The sequence below is a fragment of the Thermobia domestica genome, chromosome 13, assembly GCF_964235325.1.
Source record: "Thermobia domestica chromosome 13, izTheDome1.hap1.1, whole genome shotgun sequence".
Taxonomy (NCBI): Eukaryota; Metazoa; Arthropoda; class Insecta; order Zygentoma; family Lepismatidae; genus Thermobia; species Thermobia domestica.
The window spans coordinates 83,476,781-83,499,579 of record NC_137466.1 but is presented as its reverse complement, the minus strand read 5'-3'; the positions used below and the strand labels follow the sequence as shown (position 1 = coordinate 83,499,579).

The 22,799-nt window shown below is 34.2% G+C and overlaps 1 protein-coding gene across 1 annotated transcript in view; it reads right to left on the bottom strand.

Moving 5' to 3' along the window:
• Invadolysin (leishmanolysin-like peptidase, invadolysin) overlaps positions 1–22,799 on the bottom strand; it is a 390,958-nt gene that overhangs the window by 20,531 nt on the left and 347,628 nt on the right. The window contains exons 9-12 of the mRNA XM_081735983.1: positions 21,578–21,765; positions 12,733–12,865; positions 9,820–9,979; positions 7,193–7,359 (exon numbers count right to left, since the gene is read on the bottom strand). Coding sequence (XP_081592109.1) covers positions 7,193–7,359; positions 9,820–9,979; positions 12,733–12,865; positions 21,578–21,765 — 648 coding nt within the window. The remainder of the gene's footprint in view (positions 1–7,192; positions 7,360–9,819; positions 9,980–12,732; positions 12,866–21,577; positions 21,766–22,799) is intronic.

Here is a 22,799-nt window from a genome sequence, read left to right as displayed (position 1 = left end):
CGATCCGATTTTCGATATGCTCTACCTAAATGCTGTAATGCGAATATTGAGAAGTTATCTGCGATGAAAGTAGCTGCAAATAAATACATTACATAACTTATTTATTGCTATTACACGATTTTTTAAATTTGTATTCAATATTCACACATAACACACCGACGTTCTGTCAATACCTCAGATGTTATATTTTAAAGATAAGAATTACTTATGTCGTGAAATGATATGAATATATATATTCAACTGATATATACAACTGATGATATGAATATATATATTCAACTGATATATACAACTGATGAATTGTAATGTAACTATTTTACATAATTTTCATGCATTGAGGAAAGTAAAATATCATAAAAGAATTTCACCTGAACGGGTATCGAACTCACGATTTAAGCGCTCGGTGGTGTACCACTGAGCTAATATGACCGCTTTTCGGAAGCTGCTTCTGAAATATAACTGAGCTCATACGTAAATGCTTTTTTCCGTATGGAAATCACAATGACGAAACGAGAGTGTGAATACATAGTCTCGAAATATTGTATCATTAAGTATTTCAATGTTACTTTTTTCTACACTTAATACCATTTGAACATGTCTTATTATATTTAACAGAAGGAAAAACATATCTGTACATCGTTTCCCGATTACTAAGGTTGGCTTTGGAGGTTCGAACCAGCAGCTTTAGTTTACTGTTTTCCGAAGATACCCGAAGTTGGACTTCGAAAGTGTTTGTCTCAAAACAGCTATCATCATATCGCTCAATCTGTTTGGTATATGGTATATGTTTTTATACGTGTAAAGTCAGTATAACAATTCATTCTTTAAACAGCTTTTCGTATGTATTAATATTCCTTTATAAAAACTGTTTTTAATATTATTATTACGGCGCACCATTTTCAGATTTCTTTCGCGAGTCGTTGACCAAGTCGTTCCCCACCAGCGTTGCCAGACTCACAGCTCGAAATTATTCCAAAACCTGATCGAACTTATGCTAGATTCGGTCAAATTATGCTAGATCCTCATAATTACTAATTCAGGAGTTTAAAAAAACGAAGTTGAGATACGATAACGTAACTTAAAATACACAGAGAGCAAGAATGCATGGATAGAACTCAATACTTCACGCACCAAAATTTTAACTCAACTAAATTAATGCAGTCGTTGCCAGATTCAATGGCGTATATGTCGTATAAATGAATGCAAAGTTTTTGTTTACATATTTTGAAAGAAAATTACTTCGCAGCATAAGCGGAGTTGGGAATCGTCTGTTGGGGGGGGGGGGGAAGATTTTTGGTCGGTCTCGGAGCTGTCATTTCAGGAATAAATATGATCATGAAGTCAGAAATAAAGATGGTGAAGTTGTCAAAAAGTTGGGGGGAGAATGGCCCCCATAGCTCCGCTCATGCGTCGGAGTTAAAGGATTAGAAAACCCTGGGTGGAGCCACAAAAAAGCCCAAAGACGTTTCGAACTTACTTCGAAAAATAAGACTGCCTGTATGGTTTACCGACTGTATGAATGAATGGAAGAGGATACATTTCTGCCGTTCTTTTTCTTCCCACGACCAACTTCTTTCTCATCTCCAGGTTTTACGGCTTTTTGATAAACTTGCTGAAATTGTGCTAGATTTGGGCAGGATGCTAAAAGCAAGATGCTAGATGCTAGAGACATGCAAATTATGCTAGATCTAGCATCATTATGCTAGATCTGGCAACGCTGTTCCCCACAATAGGCGTGTCGTGCAAGTAACCAATCACACGTCAGGTACTAGCTTTTACCTATTGCTTCCTTCTCACAGCTCAGAACATTGGTAACTATGGATAGACGTACAGCAGTAATTACTTTATGGGAGTTGGAAGGTTATTCTGCAACTGCAGCTAGCAGGCGAGTAGGTGTCCCGGCCTCTACAGGAAGGCGATGGATTCGGAAATATGGTGCTACAGGTCAGACTGATAATTTACGATCTCCTGGTCGTCCGCATGTGTCAACCGAAGCCCAAGATGCGAGATTAGTAAACGAAGCCCGGTTAGACCCACTAAGGACGTCTAGACAGCTAAGGGAAGTTTCTCTCTTTCCTGGTAGTAAGCATACAGCTCTGCGAAGGCTTCGTCATGCTGGGTTACGTGGCCGTGTTGCTGCCGTGAAGGAAAAACTCTCAGGCGACCACAAAATTTACCGTCTCGCGTTTGCACAGGCGAATGTGGGTCTCAATTGGGAAAACGTAGTTTTCTCAGATGAATCCATATTCACAACATCAAAGGAGGGACGCCGTTTTGTGTATCGTCCGAGAGGCACCCGATATGACCATGGATATGTGGCTGCTTGCAATCGCAGTGGCCATGTATCTATTTTATGTTGGGGTGGATTTCCAGTCGCGGAGCAGGACAGCTTCATAGAATTGAAGGACATCTGGACAATGCTCAGTACTTAGACATTATCAGTAATATCATGGTGCTATCTGTACGAGTATTTCAGCCTGATGGTGTAATTCAGTTCCAGCAATACCAGTCGCCAATACATACTTCCCGTGATTCAGGAATGGTTCGCAGGGCATCCTGAGATTGATTTAATCGACTGGCCGCTCGTGGAGCAGACCTCAATCTCATGGAAAATATGTGGGCAGAAGTGAAGCGTACTCTAAGGGAAAGTTGGCCTGAGGCAGATCCACCAAGAACTCAGGATGACCTGTGGCATCTTGTTTCCGAAGCATGGCTGGAGGTAGGGGAAGGAGATAGATTTGTCACCCATGTAATAGATTCCATGCCCAGAAGAATGGAGCGTGTAATAAATTCAGAAGGGTCTTGGACACAATATTAATGTCCCAGCCTTAACTCCCGAAAACAGCCCTTTTCAGGGCTACCTAAACGCTTCTGAAAATATTTCTAGAAGTAAACCACTCCTTGTATCCGATTTCTGTGCAATCCTACCAACAAAAGAATGATAATTAGCTGTAGGCTTTGAACTCAAGACCTCTTTATTGGCAAGTCCGTACTCTACCAGTGAGCTAACATGAACACGCAAACCCAATCTGAAGAAACACGATTTTCAATTTCTGGTATTCGATGACAATGATCCTCATTGGCAAATGTTGTATTCAACTTGGGATATTCCGCAACACACATTCACACACACATAAACAAAGCGAAAGAGAGAGAGAGAGAGAGAGAGAGAGAGAGAGATGAATATACAAAAGCATATTCAACGTATACGAATGAGACTCTAAGTAACGACATTCCGTTCTAAAGAGAATTTGTGTTTCTTTCCGTGACGTTAAGGGGATCGGGAAAAGTTATGTATCTTGAAGCAGGATACGACTTTGGATACTCTGTTTATACACTTTCTATATCCGTAGGAATATATTGTATTTCACGAATGTAAATGACATGCTGTAATGAGAATATTGAGAAGTTACATCTGTATGACAAATAGATGCAAATAAATACACTACATAACTTATTTATTGCTATTAAATGATTTTCCTAACTTGTATTTACATCCTCATATATAATACCGACCTACTGTGAAAATTATCTCAGATGTTATATTTTAAACATAATAATTACTATGTTCTGCAATGATTATGTTATATATACACAACTTATGTATTCTAATGTAATTATTTTATATAATTTTTCATGCATTGCGGAAAATATAATTTAAAAAAAAAGGATTAGCCTAGACGGGATTCGAACCCTCAACCTTATGATTTCAAATCCGACAGCTTACCAATGAGCTAACACAACCTTCTAGCGAGGTATAACGGATCTCAAGATAATTATGACATTCATATCCATTACAAACGCTGTTTCTGTTCTACTTTGACTTTTATTTTAGTACTCAGGCGATAATTATGTTCTATTTCTTAACTTTGAGCATTCTTTTACATATGGAAAGATTCCTTAACGTATTTAAATGTTCCATTACGTATGGAGAGCTAAATGACAAACAAGCATGTGCTAACATTAAAAAAAAAAGGTTTCGAAATATTGTATCATTAAGTATTTCAATCAATGTTGCTTTTTTAAACACTTGGTAACAAGTCTTATTATATTTAAAAGAAGAAAAACACATCTGCAAACTTTTTCCCGATTGCAAAGGCTGGCTTGGAGGTTTGAACCTGGCTTACTTTTTCCCGAAGATACCCGAAGCTGGACTTAGAAAATTTTTGCCTCAAAATACCAATAAAGAATGCGCTCAACCTTTTTGAGACAAGGTGTACCTCTTCTCCATTGCCATTATATCTTGGTGGAATCTTCCCCCTGTTCGTCGCTGAGAGCACCTAGGTTAGCAGGAAAGAAGCTGAGGTGGGAGTGCAAAAAGTGGATTTTTAAAGACATCCTACAACCCAACTCTTTGTATTTCTGTATCATGTCCTGTACGATTTCTGTGTAACTCTCAGCTTTGTTATTGCCCAGAAAGTTGCGCACAACACACTTAAATGCTGTCCAGGCAGCTAGCTCAGCACTGTTTAACTTGCTGTCAAAGCTATCATCAAGCATTAATTTCCTAATTTGGGGACCAATAAACACTCCCGCTGAAATCTTAGCATCACTCAGGTTAGGGAACTTATTTCGCAAATACTCGAAACCTTCACCAGATGTGTCCATGGCTTTGACAAAGTTTTTCATAAGTCCTAACTTGATATGAAGTGGCGGTAGTAATATCGTATTAGGATCTACCAAAGGAGCGTATTTGACGTTGCATTCTCCAGGTACGTAATTCACTCTAGGTTCCCATTCCTTCACTTCATAATGTTTGTCATCAGCTCGGCTATCCCATAAACATAAAAAACATTGGTACTTCGTGTAACCGCACTGCAGTCCTAATAAAATACCAACTACCTTGAGATCACAACATATTTGCCAACAATGGTCCTTGTAATTTATAAGATTTAGCAAAGTTGACATGGTGTCATAGGATTCCTTAATCTTCACTGAGTGCGCAAGTGGTATAGAAGGTTTTTTATTTCCATTATGTAAAAGGACAGCTTTAAGGCTGACCTTTGACGCGTCGATAAATAACCTCCATTCTTCTGGAACGTAAGGAATTCCTAGCTTCTCCATCAACCCATTTATATCCGTACATACGCACACATTATCTTGCATTGAGAAATAGCTTGAAAATTGAACATGCATTTTCCTGTACACTGATATGTTCGTTTCTGCATCCAATAAGTTCCACTGCTGGAGCCTTGATCCCAGAAGTTCCGCCTCTTGTTTTGTCAGGTGCAAATCACGGACTAAGTCATTAAGTTCACATTGCCGGATGAAATGTGGCTCGCGAACACAGTCAGGGATGAACGTTGGATCCTTGGATGTACATGTTGATGTCGATGGTTCATCAAGGTCATGATCATCATCAGAGTCTTTTGGCCATATCTCTTCCAAGTTGGTAGGGGGCTCGGGAAGTGGAAGTTCATCCCCGTGCGGAATAGGTCTAATTGCGGATTTAACGTTGGGATAACTTATTGTGTATTTGCTTTTTTTAGAATGTCCCTTAACTACTGTGAGACAAAAATAACAATCATCCAGATGGTTGGTGGGTTCTCTCCACACCATTGGTACAGCAAATTTCATGAACCTCCGTTTCCCTTTGGCCCATGCAAGTAAAGTGACGTAGCACGACGCACAAATTATGTTGGGTGCCCAAGTTTTGTCCTGATCTCCCACACGACATCCGAAATATATATAATATGCTAGTTTCACCGATGGCGTAATGGATCTACACTGTCCTTTAACTACAAACTGGCCACACACATAACAAAAACTATTTGGTGAGTTAACACACGAACGCCGTCCTCTTGACGCCATTGTACTGATCACAAACTAAACTCCTGGTCTTAGTTGGGTATAATGCCGTTAAGATCAAACATGAAAGCACTCTTAGCAGCAAAGACAACTTTGAAAGTGAAGTAGTGTTAAACCACACGTCAATATAAAAATGTACAAAACTCCCTCACCAGGTGTCAAGAACACAAGAAAGAAAGAAATGCGCGGGGGAGGGGGGAAACGATACCGTAGTGGAAAATTCAGACTGCATTAGTTCATTGTTGTCAACAATGAGTCTGTATTCCATTCTTTCTTTCTTTTGCATTCTGTTACATTTGATAACAAATATTGATAACCATTTCATGAACAAAACGAAAAAACTTGGAGAATTGTATATATATGTATTAAGATATACATATACTGTACGTTTAAAAAAAATATACGTTGGAAGTACATTCTATTTTTATACACGTTTCTAATTTACAGAGAGCAATACAAGTGTGTTGTTGACTATTGTAAATATTCATTTTTATGTCTGTGTTTGTAGTAATAAAGCAAATCGTTTTTACCCCAACTCAGGAGATCTGAAAGCATTACTATCAGGTGCAATAAACAGTGCACACAGTATACATACAAATATAATTATTTATCTAGAAAGAACAAAGCGATTTTTGCGAAACTTTTAGGCTTTATTAAATATAAATCAAGGTATACTTAGGTATAATTTCTATGTTACTATATGTAAGGGGACAGGAGCTAGGGGAATAAAATATCTGAAAAAGGGAAATTTTTGAGGGAATTTCCCCAAAATCCCTCTGTTACGGGAAAACTGTACGTGATGGAGAGAAACCGAGTGCATATTCGAATTCAGAGCAAAAAGTTCCTTTGAGATCAGGTGATTTTTCTCATGTAACAAACAAAAAGTTTAAATTTGTTAACTAGTGTTATTCAACATGTAACACGTCTAGCAGCGCGACTTTACCAGTCACACGGACGAAGAGACGAGTTATGCCTCGAAACTCTATATGATAACAAGTTTTAATGAATGTTAGACGTTTTTGTCTATCTGAACATTATGAAACGCGTTAATACTGTCTATGAATACGAGGAAGGAATTTAGTTAGATCTCGACTTGGAACACCTGTTTAGGGGATCTATTAATCATGATGAAATGAAGTTTATCTACCGTTTACGAGTGCGAGAAAGCGAATCACCTATGTTTCAACTATGGGAAAACGGCTTAGTTACAATTTTGGGGAAACAGAACAATGTTTCTTCTCATATCCAGACAATGTTAAATTTTGGGGAAAATGAATACCTTTTATGTATTTAAATTTTACTGTTTCTCACTGATAGAACTACTAGTGACTGAAGAAGCACATGTAGTACTTAGGAAAAAAACAGTCTCACAGTTGCAACTTACTTTGATATGTAGTCTTCCAGCGACACACTGAAATTCATAGCAGCCAGAGCCCCAATGCTGCCACTGCCGTACTTGCCGACACGATCGCTCTTCCCACATTTGTTTCGTGTGATAAAAACACTTGGAATTCGGACCGTAACTTTCCAACGCAAAATTCTTCTCTGCTTCTGCAACGTGAAATCGAGTATCAGTAGCATAATAATCATTCAAATTAAAAAAAAAAAAAAATAAATAAAAAATAAAAATATAAAAAATAAAAAATAAAAATATAAAAAATAAAAATATAAAAAATAAAAAAATAAAAATAAAATAAAAATATAAAAAACAAAAAAAAATAAAAATAAAATAAAAATATAAAAAATAAAAATTCCTGTATTTCCTGTTATTGTTCGTTTTTCGACTTTCATATTCTTTTCTGTTATTGTTTCGTGTATTTTCTGTGTATATACGAGAATAGCCTGTATATTTTCAAATTCATTATTCTAAGCAGTATACTAAATATTTATTATTGTTTTCAGTTTTTTCTGTGTATATGCAAAATATCCTATTCGTGTTTTTCCTACTTATCTACATTATGTAGCTTATTATTTTGTATTTCAATTACTGTTTCTGTATTTGTGTGTCTGTTTGCTCAGTGCATTGATGCATATAATTAACAAAATATATTTAACTCAATAAAATTTTTAAAAAATAAAATAAAAATATAAAAATAATAAAAAATAAAATAAAATAAAATAAATAAATAAATAAATAAATAAATAAATAAATAATAATAATAATAATAATAATAATAATAATAATAATAATAATAATAATAATAATAATAATACTTCAATTAGCATATGTTGTCCTCTACAAAAATTCTTATCTTATGAAACACACCCATTAGCTTCCGAACGATTAAACCAATTGGTCGAGAAGAACATGCAGAACGTGATACGTGTATACTCTATTAGTCACTTAATACAAAGAAAGTTCTTTTATCTTATTTTTCATCTTTATTTTCACATCATTAAAGCCCTATTTTCACCACTTCTTAGCATAGATTAGTTCTGAATGCTTCATTTTCTCATGGTACATTGAAGATAGAACGACGGAATCATAATTTGTTAGTATCTGAAGCTTTTAAGTGAATGAGGCATCGTTAAGGACATCTTCTAAATTACTTCAATATAACTGCTACGACCCCACTCCTGTTACATCACGACCTTCTACCTTTTTATTCTGTCGTCGATAACGCTAAATGGGCATTACATACAAAATTACTCCTTGCTACTTTTAAGCCTGTCTGCCTTACTCTCTTACAAAAAAAAAAAAAAAAAAAAAAAAAAAAAAAAGTTTACTGGAAGAAGTACTGCTTATCTCTCGTAATTGCACAAGGCCTACACAAAGGATTCTGCTCAGTTGATACTAAATCTTTAATTTCCCTTGCTAACTTCGTAATAATTATTATTTGCTTTAACACAACAATTTCGAGCATAAGCAGCATATTTATTTATTTACCGCAAGTGTTACAATTCTAAAAACATTAACTGAAAGATAATTAAATCTAAAGTTTTAAGAGTTAATGATAATTTCAGGTTATTATATCTATATCTCATTAAGCATAGAACTTATTGTCCTCTAGCTTGTGCCATAATGAAAGGTTTGATGAGGCATCTTTTAACATCAGTTTTACTCTAATAAGTGGCGTGTTATTGAGTCTATTATTGTTGGCTATGAACGACATCTTTTAGCGCCATATAAATTTGATCTCGAAAACTACGCATGAGGATTTACCCTCACGCATGTAATTTAGTTCAGCTTAATCGGATCGCTTGATAAGCAGTGTGTGTCTTCTTCGGACACTTTTTTTTCATTATACACTAGTACCATTGTAAAAATGTTATTGTTATTACTATTTTTTAAAAATTGTAGAACATTAAGCCTATGCTAAAATAGCATCATAAAATAAATTTTAAGACCAAAACTATCCCCGAAAGTTATGCATGGAACTTAGGTGCGAACCCCAAAAAACTTTGTTGAAGGAGTTCAAAGTGTTTTTTTTTTGTTTTTTTTTTTTTTTTTGTTGTTGTTGTGGGGGGGGGGGGAATACTCAAGACTATATCTACGTAATATTGAATGGGTATTATTCTGTACCCGATAAGTAATTGTAAAATACTTCCACTCATATTTTCAGAAAAAAAAGTGATAGAACTAGATTGTTTTTGTAAGAGAAGGAGTACAGATGAAGTGTAAGATCAAATGTTCATGGTACATCAATCATTTTTTCCCTGTTAAACAAGTATAGTTTTATTAAGAAAGTGCACAAATGTACATTACGTTAGGAAGTATTTTTTGGGGGGATACAGTTCTCCCTCCCGGAGGGTACACCCCTGATGGGACTACACTAGCTCGTGTCCGACAATGTCTCTGAAACATATAATGCATAATATTAGTATACAAAATAAGTCACATGTATAATATATACACTTCAATATAACGACGTTTCTTTAATGCGGCAATAAATGCTTTGAAAAAAATGAACGCTGTATGCATTTTATGTATATAAAAATACAAAATAAAATAAATAAGTTTTTAGAATGTTACAGAGACATAAGAGAAGACATTAAAAAAAATATACTTACGAGGATTATTATCTTCGTATTGGCAGTGAGATCCTCTAACCACTACATTTCGAGACCTCCACGTGAATTCTTGAATGTAAGGACAGTAATCTGCTAACGCTACTGAGCCTCCGTAGTACCCTTCTCTACCTCTCTCAACGAATGGAATTTCATCAAAGTTCTAAGAAAAAAGAAAGAAAAAGTCATTTCATAACATTAATCTTTGTCTTCCATCTTAATAATAATATAATACCAAAGCATATATTAATTACAGGGGATGTTGCCATGATTCCACAATTAGAGGCTATCAAGTTCGTACACAATATCAGATTTCTAAATCTTCAACAAAGCAATGTATACTAATACAACATACAGACTGTTCAAGATAAATGTGTTGATTACTTGCACTACCTTTATTTTTTTATACCACTGATTTTGTATGGGGAATTATTTTTTTGTGTTTCTTTAACAAACTAGAATTTTAATGGTTTAATTTTATTGACATCTTATTCAAATCTATATAATTGTCCCTTACACAATAAAATGTAATTAAATTCTGTGATACATAATTTTAATATTTAATAATTGAAGTTAATTTAAATAATGCTAAATTTCAATGTAGATTCATTTTCAAAAACCAAGGGCCATTTAATTAACCTTGGAGAAGAAATCAATAAAATCAAATCGTTATTAAAATTCCTGTTAATTTCAAAGGACACAGGAAAATAATTCTCAATATACGTCGATTGGCTAAAAACAAAAATAGTGTAGATATTCAACATCGTTAATTCCGTCATTCGTTAAAATAAATTAAAAAAAAAAATAAATAAATAAAAAACAGGGAGAAAGTTATAAAATGCGAATTTACACAACAGGTGCAGACTATAATACAGATAATAATGTCGAAATATTTAAGATGAAGTCACTTCAATTAGAAGCGCATAAAGTTCTAGTTGGGAAGCGTTTCGGGAAAAGAACTTTGGACCGATCAAGAGAAACTTGAAAAGAAAATATACAGATATATGATAGAAAGATGGATAAAAATTATCCTAAAACAAATTGACTCAGGACAAGATAGGATCAGTGATGATCTTCTGAGAACACTTACGAAGTTTCGGTTTTCTAAATGGATGTCTCTGTCGAGCGCAGCTTCAAACCAGCACATATTTTTGCCTCCACTTTCTCATCTGCTGTGAAAGCTACTTGTTCGCAAGGATCACAGACTGTTGATGTCTGCACTTAGACATGTGATTTTCCTGTTGCACCAGCAGTAAACAGTACACAGTAGCCACTAATATCCATTGCTACCCAAACCATCACTACTTCTGGAGAACTTTCCGGGCATCCTGCTCAACGATTCTTGAAGGAACAATTATTAAAAGAGTGCACCACCTTCTACGTCAAACGATCTTAAAAGTCTACTACTATTGAATCAAAGTTCACATCGGAACGTGCAGTGAACGATTTGTTAAATTTCAGCCGGTTGTTCCTACCATCTTCACTGTGAAACAGAAACCTGCACGTGAACACTTTTTGAGTCCTCCAGATAAGAAAAAACAGGAACACTCATTGCTCAGTTCCGCACAAATCTCTATGATGGACAATGGCTCTTCTACAATAGAATACGGATGGCTATTCCACTCACTTCGAAAAATTTAAACACCTTCTGTCATTCAGCTTCCGATTTTTTGTCTCCAAGTCATTTTGTATTTTACAGTTATAGTTGAGTTTCTGGGAATTGTGCAATGTATTAAAAAAGCTGTATAATTTAATATTTGGATGGAGATATCAAAGGACTGACATGTAATTTATCAACTCGATCTACAACTCGAAGGTAACATTTGCCTCGATGAAGATACAAGAGGATTCCAAAGGTATCGAAATCATCCCATTCCAAATACAAATGCCAAAATTTGTTAAGATATATGACCTTTGTTGTTATTCAAGTAGTTACAATCACGCGGTACACTTATCAGTTAATAAGTTTTCCTATCGGTGTTATATGAGTTTATGGCAGACCAAGTTGAAGGAATGCACATAAGGCTTAACTTCGAATTTGTAAGCAGGATAGGACACGACCTAATAATTCCATGATATTAAAATTGGACGATTGTGAAAAGTATGTGGCTTCCAAGCTGGCGACGAAGTAACTCAGTAGATTACTTATTAATGTATACTAAATTTAATCTAAAAGTAACTTTTATTTGCTAACTAATTAGCTCTATGGCCTATAGTACCTGGAAGTTCACTGCCGTTCACAAAAGCACTCCATTGACTTCTACCCTTAGCCAGCTGGATCCAGATTCTACTTTGTATTACTATTTCTACGAGATCCATCTTGATATTGTCATCCCATCTGAGCCTAGGTCTTCCTAGTGGTCGTTTTCTGATTGGATTTCCATTAAAACTTTGAAAACGTTTCTACTTTCTTTCATTTTGGCTACATGAGCTGCTCACCTGAGCCTCCTAGATTTGATGGCCCGAACGATGTTTGGTAAACGATATAAATTACATAGACCCTCGTTATGAAGTTTCCGCCATTCATTATTCCCGTTTTTCTTTGGTCCGATTAGTCGTCTTAGGATCTTGTTCTCAAATACTTTTAGTTTACGATCTTCCCTCAGACTAAGCGACCATGTTTCGCAACACTACAGGACAAACAGACAACTTTTATTTGCTACTCATCGTAAAAGCATTCAAGTTTTATTATTCTGTTTGTTTCCATCTCTTGGTAGGTTAGTTCCATAATTATGTTTGTTTCCATCTCTTGGTAGGTTAGTTCCATAATTATGTTTGTTTCCATCTCTTGGTAGGTTAGTTCCATAATTATCTAAAATATTCCAAGTGTTTTGTTTATTTTAGTACGATTAAGTTTATACTCTTGCAGTGTTAAAAAGAACAACAATAAAAATAAAATACAAAAATAAACGTTACCTGAAAATGTATTGGCAGTTCGTCAGCATGCTCCACAAGGTTACAAAGTGCGACAGAATTTCTATCTTCGGTGCATTCAGTTTCCAGTGGGTCTCGTTTCACTTTGTTACAAAATGGATGAATAGATTTTTGACTGAAACATATATAAAAACAATTACATTCCTTTTACAGGTTATATATATATATATATATATCTAAGGTTATCATAAAAAGTTCTTGCAGTTTTTGGTGTCCCATTAATCATGCGCTTACAGAGAGGAAATGAAATGACGCGCGTGCCTGCCAAGCAATTGGGAGTAGTCTGACCAACCGCTAATCGACTTCATTGTAATTATCATAATACCTAATACAAAAGAAGATTAAATGAAGAAAGCTGCAGTTATGGTTGTTCTTTTCCCTTGAAAGTTACAATAAACACGTTCCACTGAAAATATATATATATATATATATTTTTAAAATCTAAGTTTCTTCCTTGTAGCTTTTATGAGGTTTTATTACAAGTTAACTTCAGTGTGTGTTGTCCATATTAATATATTTTTACGTATACATTTGTGTTGTTGTTTTCTTTCCAGCGATGTGGAGAGTACTGTAAAACCGAGTTTGTTTTAATTATAAAATTTAGTTAAAAAAATCGATACAGGAAAGATGCTGGAAGTTTATTAATTTTCTAAAGAAGTAAAAAAAACTCTTTATAGTAAATTCAGTTAATGTAAGTGAAATTTGAAGGCCAAGTAGCTATAATTACCTAGCTATATTATTTGGAAAACAAATCTATTTACTAGATATTAGTACAGAAAACATTTGTACAACTGGCAATTGAGAATGGAAATTTTTTGTTTTATGTTGTATGGGGAAAAAATCTGTTCCTAATATTTTAAAGAGAGACTCGTAGTAGTTTGTGAACAATCGGCATTGGAAAGTAATGTGATTTTATAGTTTCAATGTACTCGTAACAAATACACGGACTTTAAAGTGATGAATTTAATAACTTTTATAAAGTTGTAAAGCAGTGGACATAGTATTCAAGAGCCTGACATACTAAAAGTAATGCAAAATTTACCATCTTTCTTTTGTTTGTTTTTCATAAGTGAAAGGAGATAATGAAATGCAACTTACCACAATCATAGATAATGTTAGTCTACAACAGAAAATATGATCCTGAAGAATTTTCAGTGTTGCCATCCACATAAATTACAGTGTTGCCAGAGTAACATTTCCCCCAAAATCTAAGTTAAGGCTGAGACTAGAGGAACGAACTCAACTGCATTTGATTATGTATCATGCTGTTTTGGTATCATGTGAACTACTTTTTAAATAATATTGTATTTAGTTATAATAATGTTATTTAAAAGTAGTTCACAGGATACCAAAACAACATAATACGCAATCAAATGCAGTTGAGTTCGTTTCTCTAGTTGCTGCCTGAACTTAGATTTTGTAGGAAACGTTTTCTGGCACACTGTAATTTCTATGGATAGCAACACTGAAAATTCTTCAGGTTTATATTTTCTGTTGTAGAATAACATTATATATGGTTATGGTAAGTTGCATTTCATTACCTCCTTTCACTTGCGAAAAACAAGCGAAAGAAAAATGGTTAAATTTTGTGTTATTTTTAGTATGTCAGGCTCTTAAGGGTAAAGTATTTCGATAATTAGAGGGCGATTCTACTTTTTAGTAGCTTCTCATAATTCAGAAGGTGTGGTTGTGATTTGGTAATATGCGTGACCATGGTTGATTCTATTTCAAGTTGTCTACGTTGATAGAAAGAATAAACAAAGTTCTTTAATACAGGAAGGAAAATTTTCCAAACTATACTAATGTTTCTAAAAATACCCGAAACACACACATACGTTGTGCAGCGAGGCCTCATATTTCATTAAATTTTATTCCAGAGTGCAATATTGGAAAAATAAAATGGATCAAGAAATTATCCTTTTGATGGTTTAATTCCGTCAGCTCAAGACCCTTAAGACACGGAGGGAATCTAAACAAATGCAGCTATTATATGTATATGTGCGTTCGTTTTTACATATAATAATACGTATCTGGTTACAAAAGTTTCTCTTTTTAAAAATAATTATATCAGGCTGTGTAAGAAGTATTAAGTCTTTGGAGGTAAAAATTAAATTATGAATACATTTATTGTGATTGGAAAATAACATTATAAAACCATTTTGCTCGTTTTTTTATTTTTTAAAATTTTTTTAATCACAATTTCTCACTATAGAACTTTTGTTGTTTTCGGACAAAAAAGTGTAACACGTGGTTTATACAGGTCTCTTTTGAAACTAACTTAACATTATTTGGGGAGTTCTACAAAGACCGAAACAAAATAATAATCTGACGTTGCCAAGTTCGAGCCACACGATGGATGAATTGAAACCTCCGTCAGGGTCTCTCAATTTCTGGCGATGTCATTAAACATGTATGCAGTCTGGTATGGTCAGCGTAGTATACGACATCTTTTCTGTTGACTAGTTTCGGTCATTTCTTTTGAACTGCTAGTTGCACACGCGTTAATTGTCAACAGTACGGTACCAAGTCTATGATGCCCTTCCAATCCTACTACACGCACAGCATAACCTTCATAGGCTTTAACACAAACTGTGGAGTATCTTCTCGCTTCGGCTATGATCTTATTCGCACATTGTTGTTATAAGATATACTCTTTATATAATTAGTGATCAACCTTTTCAAAAATGGTTTGAGTTCTTTACGTTTCAGTAGAGATTGGCAGACAGAGTAAATGTCTGAGTCAGATATTCAAACGTCAAGCTTCTTTGTATATCCAGCTTTCTTCAAATGGTTTACTACTATTTGGTAACGGATGTTTAGATCATTGATGATGTCAAGATTGTTAACGTGCCAGTCTTGCTCAACTTTTGCCAGTATCATCCATTTTTGCTGTGATTGATTACCCACTGCAAGAAACATCTTAGACATCGAAACTTCCAGAAAGAAAGCGATTGAATGATCTTTTGCTAACCTGTATCTTGCCTGTACACAGTATTTTTTTCCCCCCAGAGACCTGCAGAGCATTTGCATATTTATCAAAATAAAATTGAAAACTGTAGTGCCGTTTTGTGGAAAATTCACTCATCATTACGCGCAATACTTTATATTTGATTATAAGAAATTCAACACTTTTTGTACATTTACTTGCTTCAGCTGTCAAATAACATTAGATCTGGACCTACTATTCATTTACCTTGAGATCTGAGACAATAACGCAATATTGTGAGCAAAAGATTCAATAGTTTTTAGACTACCTTATATAACCTGGCAGTTTGTGCTTTAAAGTTGTGTTAGTACTTCTTACAGTCGTCAACAAAAGTAAAGAGCATAGTTCATACATAATTTGCATCTACATTATGGTATTTACTTTTGTCAATGAATGTATATATATATATTGTGGAACGGTTTTTTTTTTTTTTTTTTTTTTAAAATATTTTAGACGTGTCATTAAAAATTAAAAGTTTTATTTTGAAGAAGCTTGTCAATGTAATATAACCACATTGAATCTTATACATATCTTGAAAATGTGCCGCACTTACTCATGCAATTTGCGCACTTCTTTAATCTATTTTGGTCACTGAAAACTAGGGGTGTGTAAAATATGCAGATTTTTTCATGGTTTTAATCTGGGTTTTATTCTAGTATACGATAATCAAAAATACAGTATTTTTATTGTTATTTCATTGTGGTTTTGTAACATAGGACTAATCTTGAATTACTAATTAAATTTATGGTGATCATAATGAGTACGAAGTATATAGCATTCTCTATCAGTTTCTGCAGTCTTGAATTAATGAGAACGTTGTTTGCGGTAATTTCAGTGGTCAAATTAGAAAGAAGTTTTAAAAATGACAGTAAAATGCACGAAGCAAAAATAAAGTTCAAAATAATCTTCTAAAAATTAGGGTGCAATACCCAACGATGCAAATAAAGTGGGAAAATACGTTATTACACACACTACAAGAAGTACACTATGGACGCTTTCGCTAAAATGCTTCATCAGATAAGGAGACAGACGCACGAAGAAAAGAAAATTATAGAATAGGGAAAAAGCTCAGAAGTGTCCAGGTCCAGCGCCCATTTATGTAGATAGGTAGATATGGAAGTAGTTTAACTGTGTAACAACAATAAAAATGTTGCTAAGAAATTTATTAATCAAGTTGTCTTGAGTTGTCAGAGGAATAGCTTTGACTTTCGTAAGGATTCTTCCTAATCAAAATAAATCAAAACAATATCGTCTGATTACTACTTAGTGGGCAACAGCAGAAAGAGATTGTCGCTCTAGAAGAAACCAATCTACAAAATATCTTGAAATATAGCAGGTTTATTCTCCATTTAATTATAATAGACAGAGGTGGCGAACACTTGGAATTTTTTAACTTCAAAATCTTGTCAAAATCTCAAGAAATGCCATTACAAGTTTCTGACCAACGTCTTAGAATGACGTTACCATTACTACTTATATTTTTAAAAATAAATCATTACCAATTATTACATGAGGTCAAAGTTATTAAGCATTCAACTTATTGTGTGCTTTTATAGTTACAAGAAATGATATACCATTTTCAATATGATACAGATCTAACAATTATAATGTTTTAAAATGGCAAGTTAATTTAGATTTTGTGTATGTGTGCGCGCGCGTGCGTAAGGAAGCTTAAATAATTGTTTTGTAGGAAATGTTTGACAACTTTGCAGTAAAATAAAATACAGTAGAATATGGCCGGGTGGGTCTGAATCCAATGACGAAGCAGCTGCACGTGGAGATGTTGGCAATCAATAATAGATTACATCTTCAACATCCTATATATAAAACTGTAGGTTCACATTTAATTCAACACAATTCGAACTATTGCTTACAATTGTGACTTTAAAGGAGGCGTTGGGAGCTTAAGTATGCATAAATGAATTATGAAAATATGACGAGCATTCATAATCTAGAAGGTAATGGAATTCATGACTAGTGTGTCTTGTATGCATTAACATAGTAACTCAAATCATTCAAATTATACTAGCTTGTTATTCGAAGTTACTGTTTTCACATTTTTATATATAGCTATTGCTATTAACTTACAAGTAGTATTTGCGTAAAGGAAAGTGTGTGTGTGTGTGTCACCATTTGAAATCTATAATCCGACAAACAGCAACAGATGCAATATGTTAGTTAACAACGTATTTTACTACATATTCAGTACATAAATTTCTTTTAGCAAAATATAAACCATCAATTATTATTATTGGCAACAAATAACGTACTTTTTAGCGATACAAAAGTTCGTTTTATATGAAAACCGCATGAGGATTTACCCTCGAGCATGTTATTTTATTGAGCTCAATGAGATTAAACAATTGATATATGTTTCATCCTTTGGTCAAAAGTTTTCCGTTAAACGTTACGAATATTATAAAATTTCCGAATTAGCTTTAATATAACACATTAAAGTTTTCATTTTATAAGCAATTATGTTAAAGTAAATAAATAATTTCCACGTACCTATGCGAAAGTATTTTTCCTGAACAACCAATATGTACATATCTACTAGACTTAATGCTTGGAGGTAGAGTCCTCTCTGAAGAAGACAAAAGTATCGCAGGTGGTATTAAAAGCATTGAGTTTTAAAACACCAAAAAATAATACGAGGAGATACGAGTGTCATTTCAAAAGCCTTGCACACAGCTCATGCGCGGCCATTTGAGTTGTGTGATCAAGTTCAATTTTATGTCAGTTGTAAATCAGAGATTGGGTTTAACGGTTGTCTGTGTTTGCTGGTTCTCGTGACTGTGTTGTGAGAAATTCAGTGTTAGAATGGAAGGTGAACTCGACTCACGTCGGATTACACATAGTGACCAGCGTTCCTATATCAAAATCGAAATTCTACATAGAAAGAATCCAACTGAAATTTAGAATTCTTTGCGAGAGGTTTGTGGAAATAGTGTAGTGGATCGTAGCACTGTATCACGGTGGTCAGTTCGTTTCCGTGAAGGTCGTGTAAGCACTGCGGACAACCCAAGAAGTGGAAGACCATCAACTGTAACAGATTAGATCTCTGAGATTATTGTGAATAACATTTTGAGTGAGGATCGACGAAAAACATGTGAAGAAACTGCATATGAAGCTAGAATGTCTGTCACTTCAGTTTACAGAATCATCACTGAAAAGTTAAAGATGAGAAAAATCGCTGTCAGATCGGTTCTGCATGATCTGAGTGACGAGTAGAAAGCGTGTCGCAAAAGAATCACAGAAGAATTGCTTTAACGTTACCGAACAGATGGAGATCAGTTTCTACGAAGAATTGTTCCAATTGATGAAACCTGGATACGAGATTTTGAACCAGAACTGAAATCTCAGTCGTCACAATGGAAAAGTTCCGACTCTCCACGGTCGAAGAAATTTCGAGACAACAATCAAAGGTTAAACTCAAACTCACGATGCTTTTCTCTATGACATGAATGGAGTGATACCTACAAATAGAGTGCCATAGGGGGCGTCTGCCACAGGCGCATACTACAAAATGCAAAAGCTGTTTCTGCAAAATGTTTTGCATTCAAAAATTCGTCAAAGAAGGCCTGACGTGCTTGCAGCTGGTGTCCTCATTTTGCACGATAATGCAAGACCGCATACTGAACTACAAATGAGGGAAACACTCCATAAGTATGGATGGGGAAATACTTCTCCACCCGCCATACAGTCCTGATTTGAGCGCACCAGACTTTGATTTGTTTCCCAAATTGCAGGAACCACTTCGCGGAAAACGTTTCGATACAATTGAGATAAAGCTTCCAGTGAGGTGACCCGAATGATCAGACAGCTCAACAATGAAGATGCCCTATTCGGAATACAGAACCTACCAAAAGCTATCGTAAGAAAGGATGGAAATTATACTGAAGGCCTGTAAAGATATTTTGTACAATAAATTATTTACTTCCACAATATCTTTCAGTGTGCAGAACGTTTGAAATGACCCTCGTAGTTTGAGATTATTTATTTACTTTATTAGAGTTAAATGTATTTTGGAGAAGTTTTAGGAAATCCAAAAACGAGAAACTAGTTAATAATTCTGCTCACACTTTTACCTATCACTTTTCATTGAATATCTAAGAATGGTTCAAATGTTATTGCTACACATTTTAGATATTCCTTCTTTTACCATTGGTAACACTCCCTATTCTCCCTCATTAAATCCGTACATAGAGCAACTAAGAAAAAGTACAGGCTATAGCCAATTTGAAACGTTTAGACATAATTTGTAATAAAAATGCTCTTTTGGGATACACGGTACTGTTGTTTGATTGTGAACTCTACTGTTTTTTTAAGTCGCTATTATTTAAATCCATACGAAAATTAGTTTTTCTGATGAAATATAGCTTCAAAGTCACAAGCTAATGAACTACTCATGTTTTTACGATTACATCCAAAATCCTGTAAATTCATGTTAGCCATTATAAAATTACTATGATTATTAATTTGCTTTCGTCAAAAGTTTTGGTAGCATATTCCGATCAGAAATTGTTGTAAGAAAGTAATGGTAATAACAACTGGTATTGATTTATTTCTTTGGATCATTCTTAAAATTCAAGAAAATGTTTGATTGAATGAAATATATTGAATTTTTTGAATCAGGGGCTACAAAATTTTTGAACGACCCCTAAATCAAGTTTTCGTATTTTTTACGGAATAAGCACATCATACTGAGTAAATTGTTAGTTTTGATTTGACTACACTATATGTAGTTCTCGAGATATAAGGCCTAGAAGAAACTTTTTGCCTGAAATATATTGGGTCTTTAGACCCAATAACTGTGCTTGTAATCAACTATAGAAGTACCAGTAAGAGAGCCCAGGCCAGATATCATTTGCAATATTTTTCCAATTACTAATATACATATTTCTAACTCAGAGTGACTCATTTATTATTTTTACTGTTATTGCATTACTTCAGCTCTTGTGAGATAAATAAATAAATAATAAAACAATACATAATAAAATTCTACAAAATTATTAGTGTTTAATGAAAAAAAAAACATCCTAAGATGGCATATATCAATTGATAGATCTTATCGAGCTTAACAAAATTATATGAACGAGAGTAAAACCTCATGCGTAGTTTTCGAGAAAAATCAAGATTTTTTTCGAAATCCTAAACATGAATGCTGTACGACACCATGACACCTATTAAAATGAAATTTATACTGAGGTATACTATTATCATGATCTACACTATGGCACTATGGAGTAGCCAGGAAGAGATGGTCTCTGACAGTTCGCAGCCAGCGACGTTGCCATTACTCACGTGTCAAGGCTTTTCGGAGCATCTATTATATAATAGCAGTTTTCTTAATAGTGTAAAACAGAGTGATCGTGGTTGGTAACGTTAGCACCAAAGTAGGGAATCCGTTTTCCTCCGCATCTGGTAAGAAACTTCAGGGACCATCTCCTAATGGCTCCTCTATAGCAAGACGATATACACGCCACGTAATGAGATATACCCCAATACAATGATGCCTTCTAAAAGTTTTTTTTCTATAATACTATCTAAATGTAACACATACATCAGTCAATAGATAATATCGGGCTGAACAAGTTGACATGCTTAAGGGTAAATTCTCATGAGTAATTTTCGAGAAAACTGAGAAAATGAATTTTTATGACGTTCAAAAGTGTGTTGTACGTTGCCAATACTAAATAACATTTTTTATTCTGGTTGAGCAAATGTATTTATTGTTTGTCTTCTGCTAATGGTGATACACATACTCCTTAATAGTTACACATATAACTTTAACAGTTATGCACATAACTACTTGTAAAATAAAGTAAAATATTATTTTACCTTCCTGTTTCAATATCCATCCATTCTTTACAACTCTTCATGGAAAAATCACAACCAAGTTTCCGGCCCCAAGTTAATGGTTGGGCCATGCTGTAGTTAGCTTTATACCATCCCGTATCTTCCATCAAAGCCAAAGTAATGCGGGAATATACTGGATTCTGCGTATGCGTTCCAGTCATAGCTTCGTTCTGTAAACAAAAGTGTATATGTATATTTGTTTATAAAATTAAACTTACTCTAAAATGCTTATTTATTCTCCAGAATGCACTTAAAACATACAGAAACCCAGTATTTTCAGCAAACGGCATTCAACGCAATAACAAACTTTATCTTGTAAAAGAAACGGACTCACAAAGGTCGAGCAGTGTGAAAGAAACACTTTATTCAAACTTCTGGTCTCTCATCCTATGGTGGGGCAGCGCACTGCAACATGATAAATTCAATTTGTGTATTCTTTAATTTTGTAGTAGAAGGTTGCCAGCTCCTATTGGTGTTTTTGTTTCTATGCAATGTCGTTTGCCTTTCTTAAATACCGCCTTCCAGTCCTTACTTAACTACCCTTATCTAAGTTGAACTTTGAATTTCTTAAACAAAAGAATAAATATTCGAAAACAAGACTCTCAATTTCATTTTTAGTCTCGTTTACTTTCATTACATTTTCGTTCTTTCTCCTGTTTTTAACCTCAGGGATCAAGGCTCTAGGGAAGAGCCGAAAGCTAAGAAATGCAAGGTGTTTTCAGGAATTACAGTTATCTGTAAGTAAAATAATTTCAATAAATTTGTCGTAAATATTCGACAGACAACCAAACGCTATGATATTATATGCACTAAAATTATTATCTTAACATCAGCAATGGTAGACAATTTGTCTACAAAACGGCCGTTCCAAGAGAATAAAAAAATCACATTAAAATCTGATTCCTCTTTAAACACAACTTTTAGTATTTTATTTTCAACATCATGCTGTTCTTGTAGCTCGATGTAAAGAAAGTTCTTTATGTGGTGCTGTAAAACTTTCTGGGTAACACTTTTCTTATTTTCTGAAATGATTTAAAGATACAACTTTAGTTTTTCTCCGTTAGATATAAATTAGTGATTTTAAAATCAGAGTAACAATAATTTTAGGTTATTCTACATACATAAATAGTTACTAACGTCCTTTATTATTTCATTGAACTTATGAATATAGATTTTTTTAAACTGTGTTTTGAGACTCTTGTTG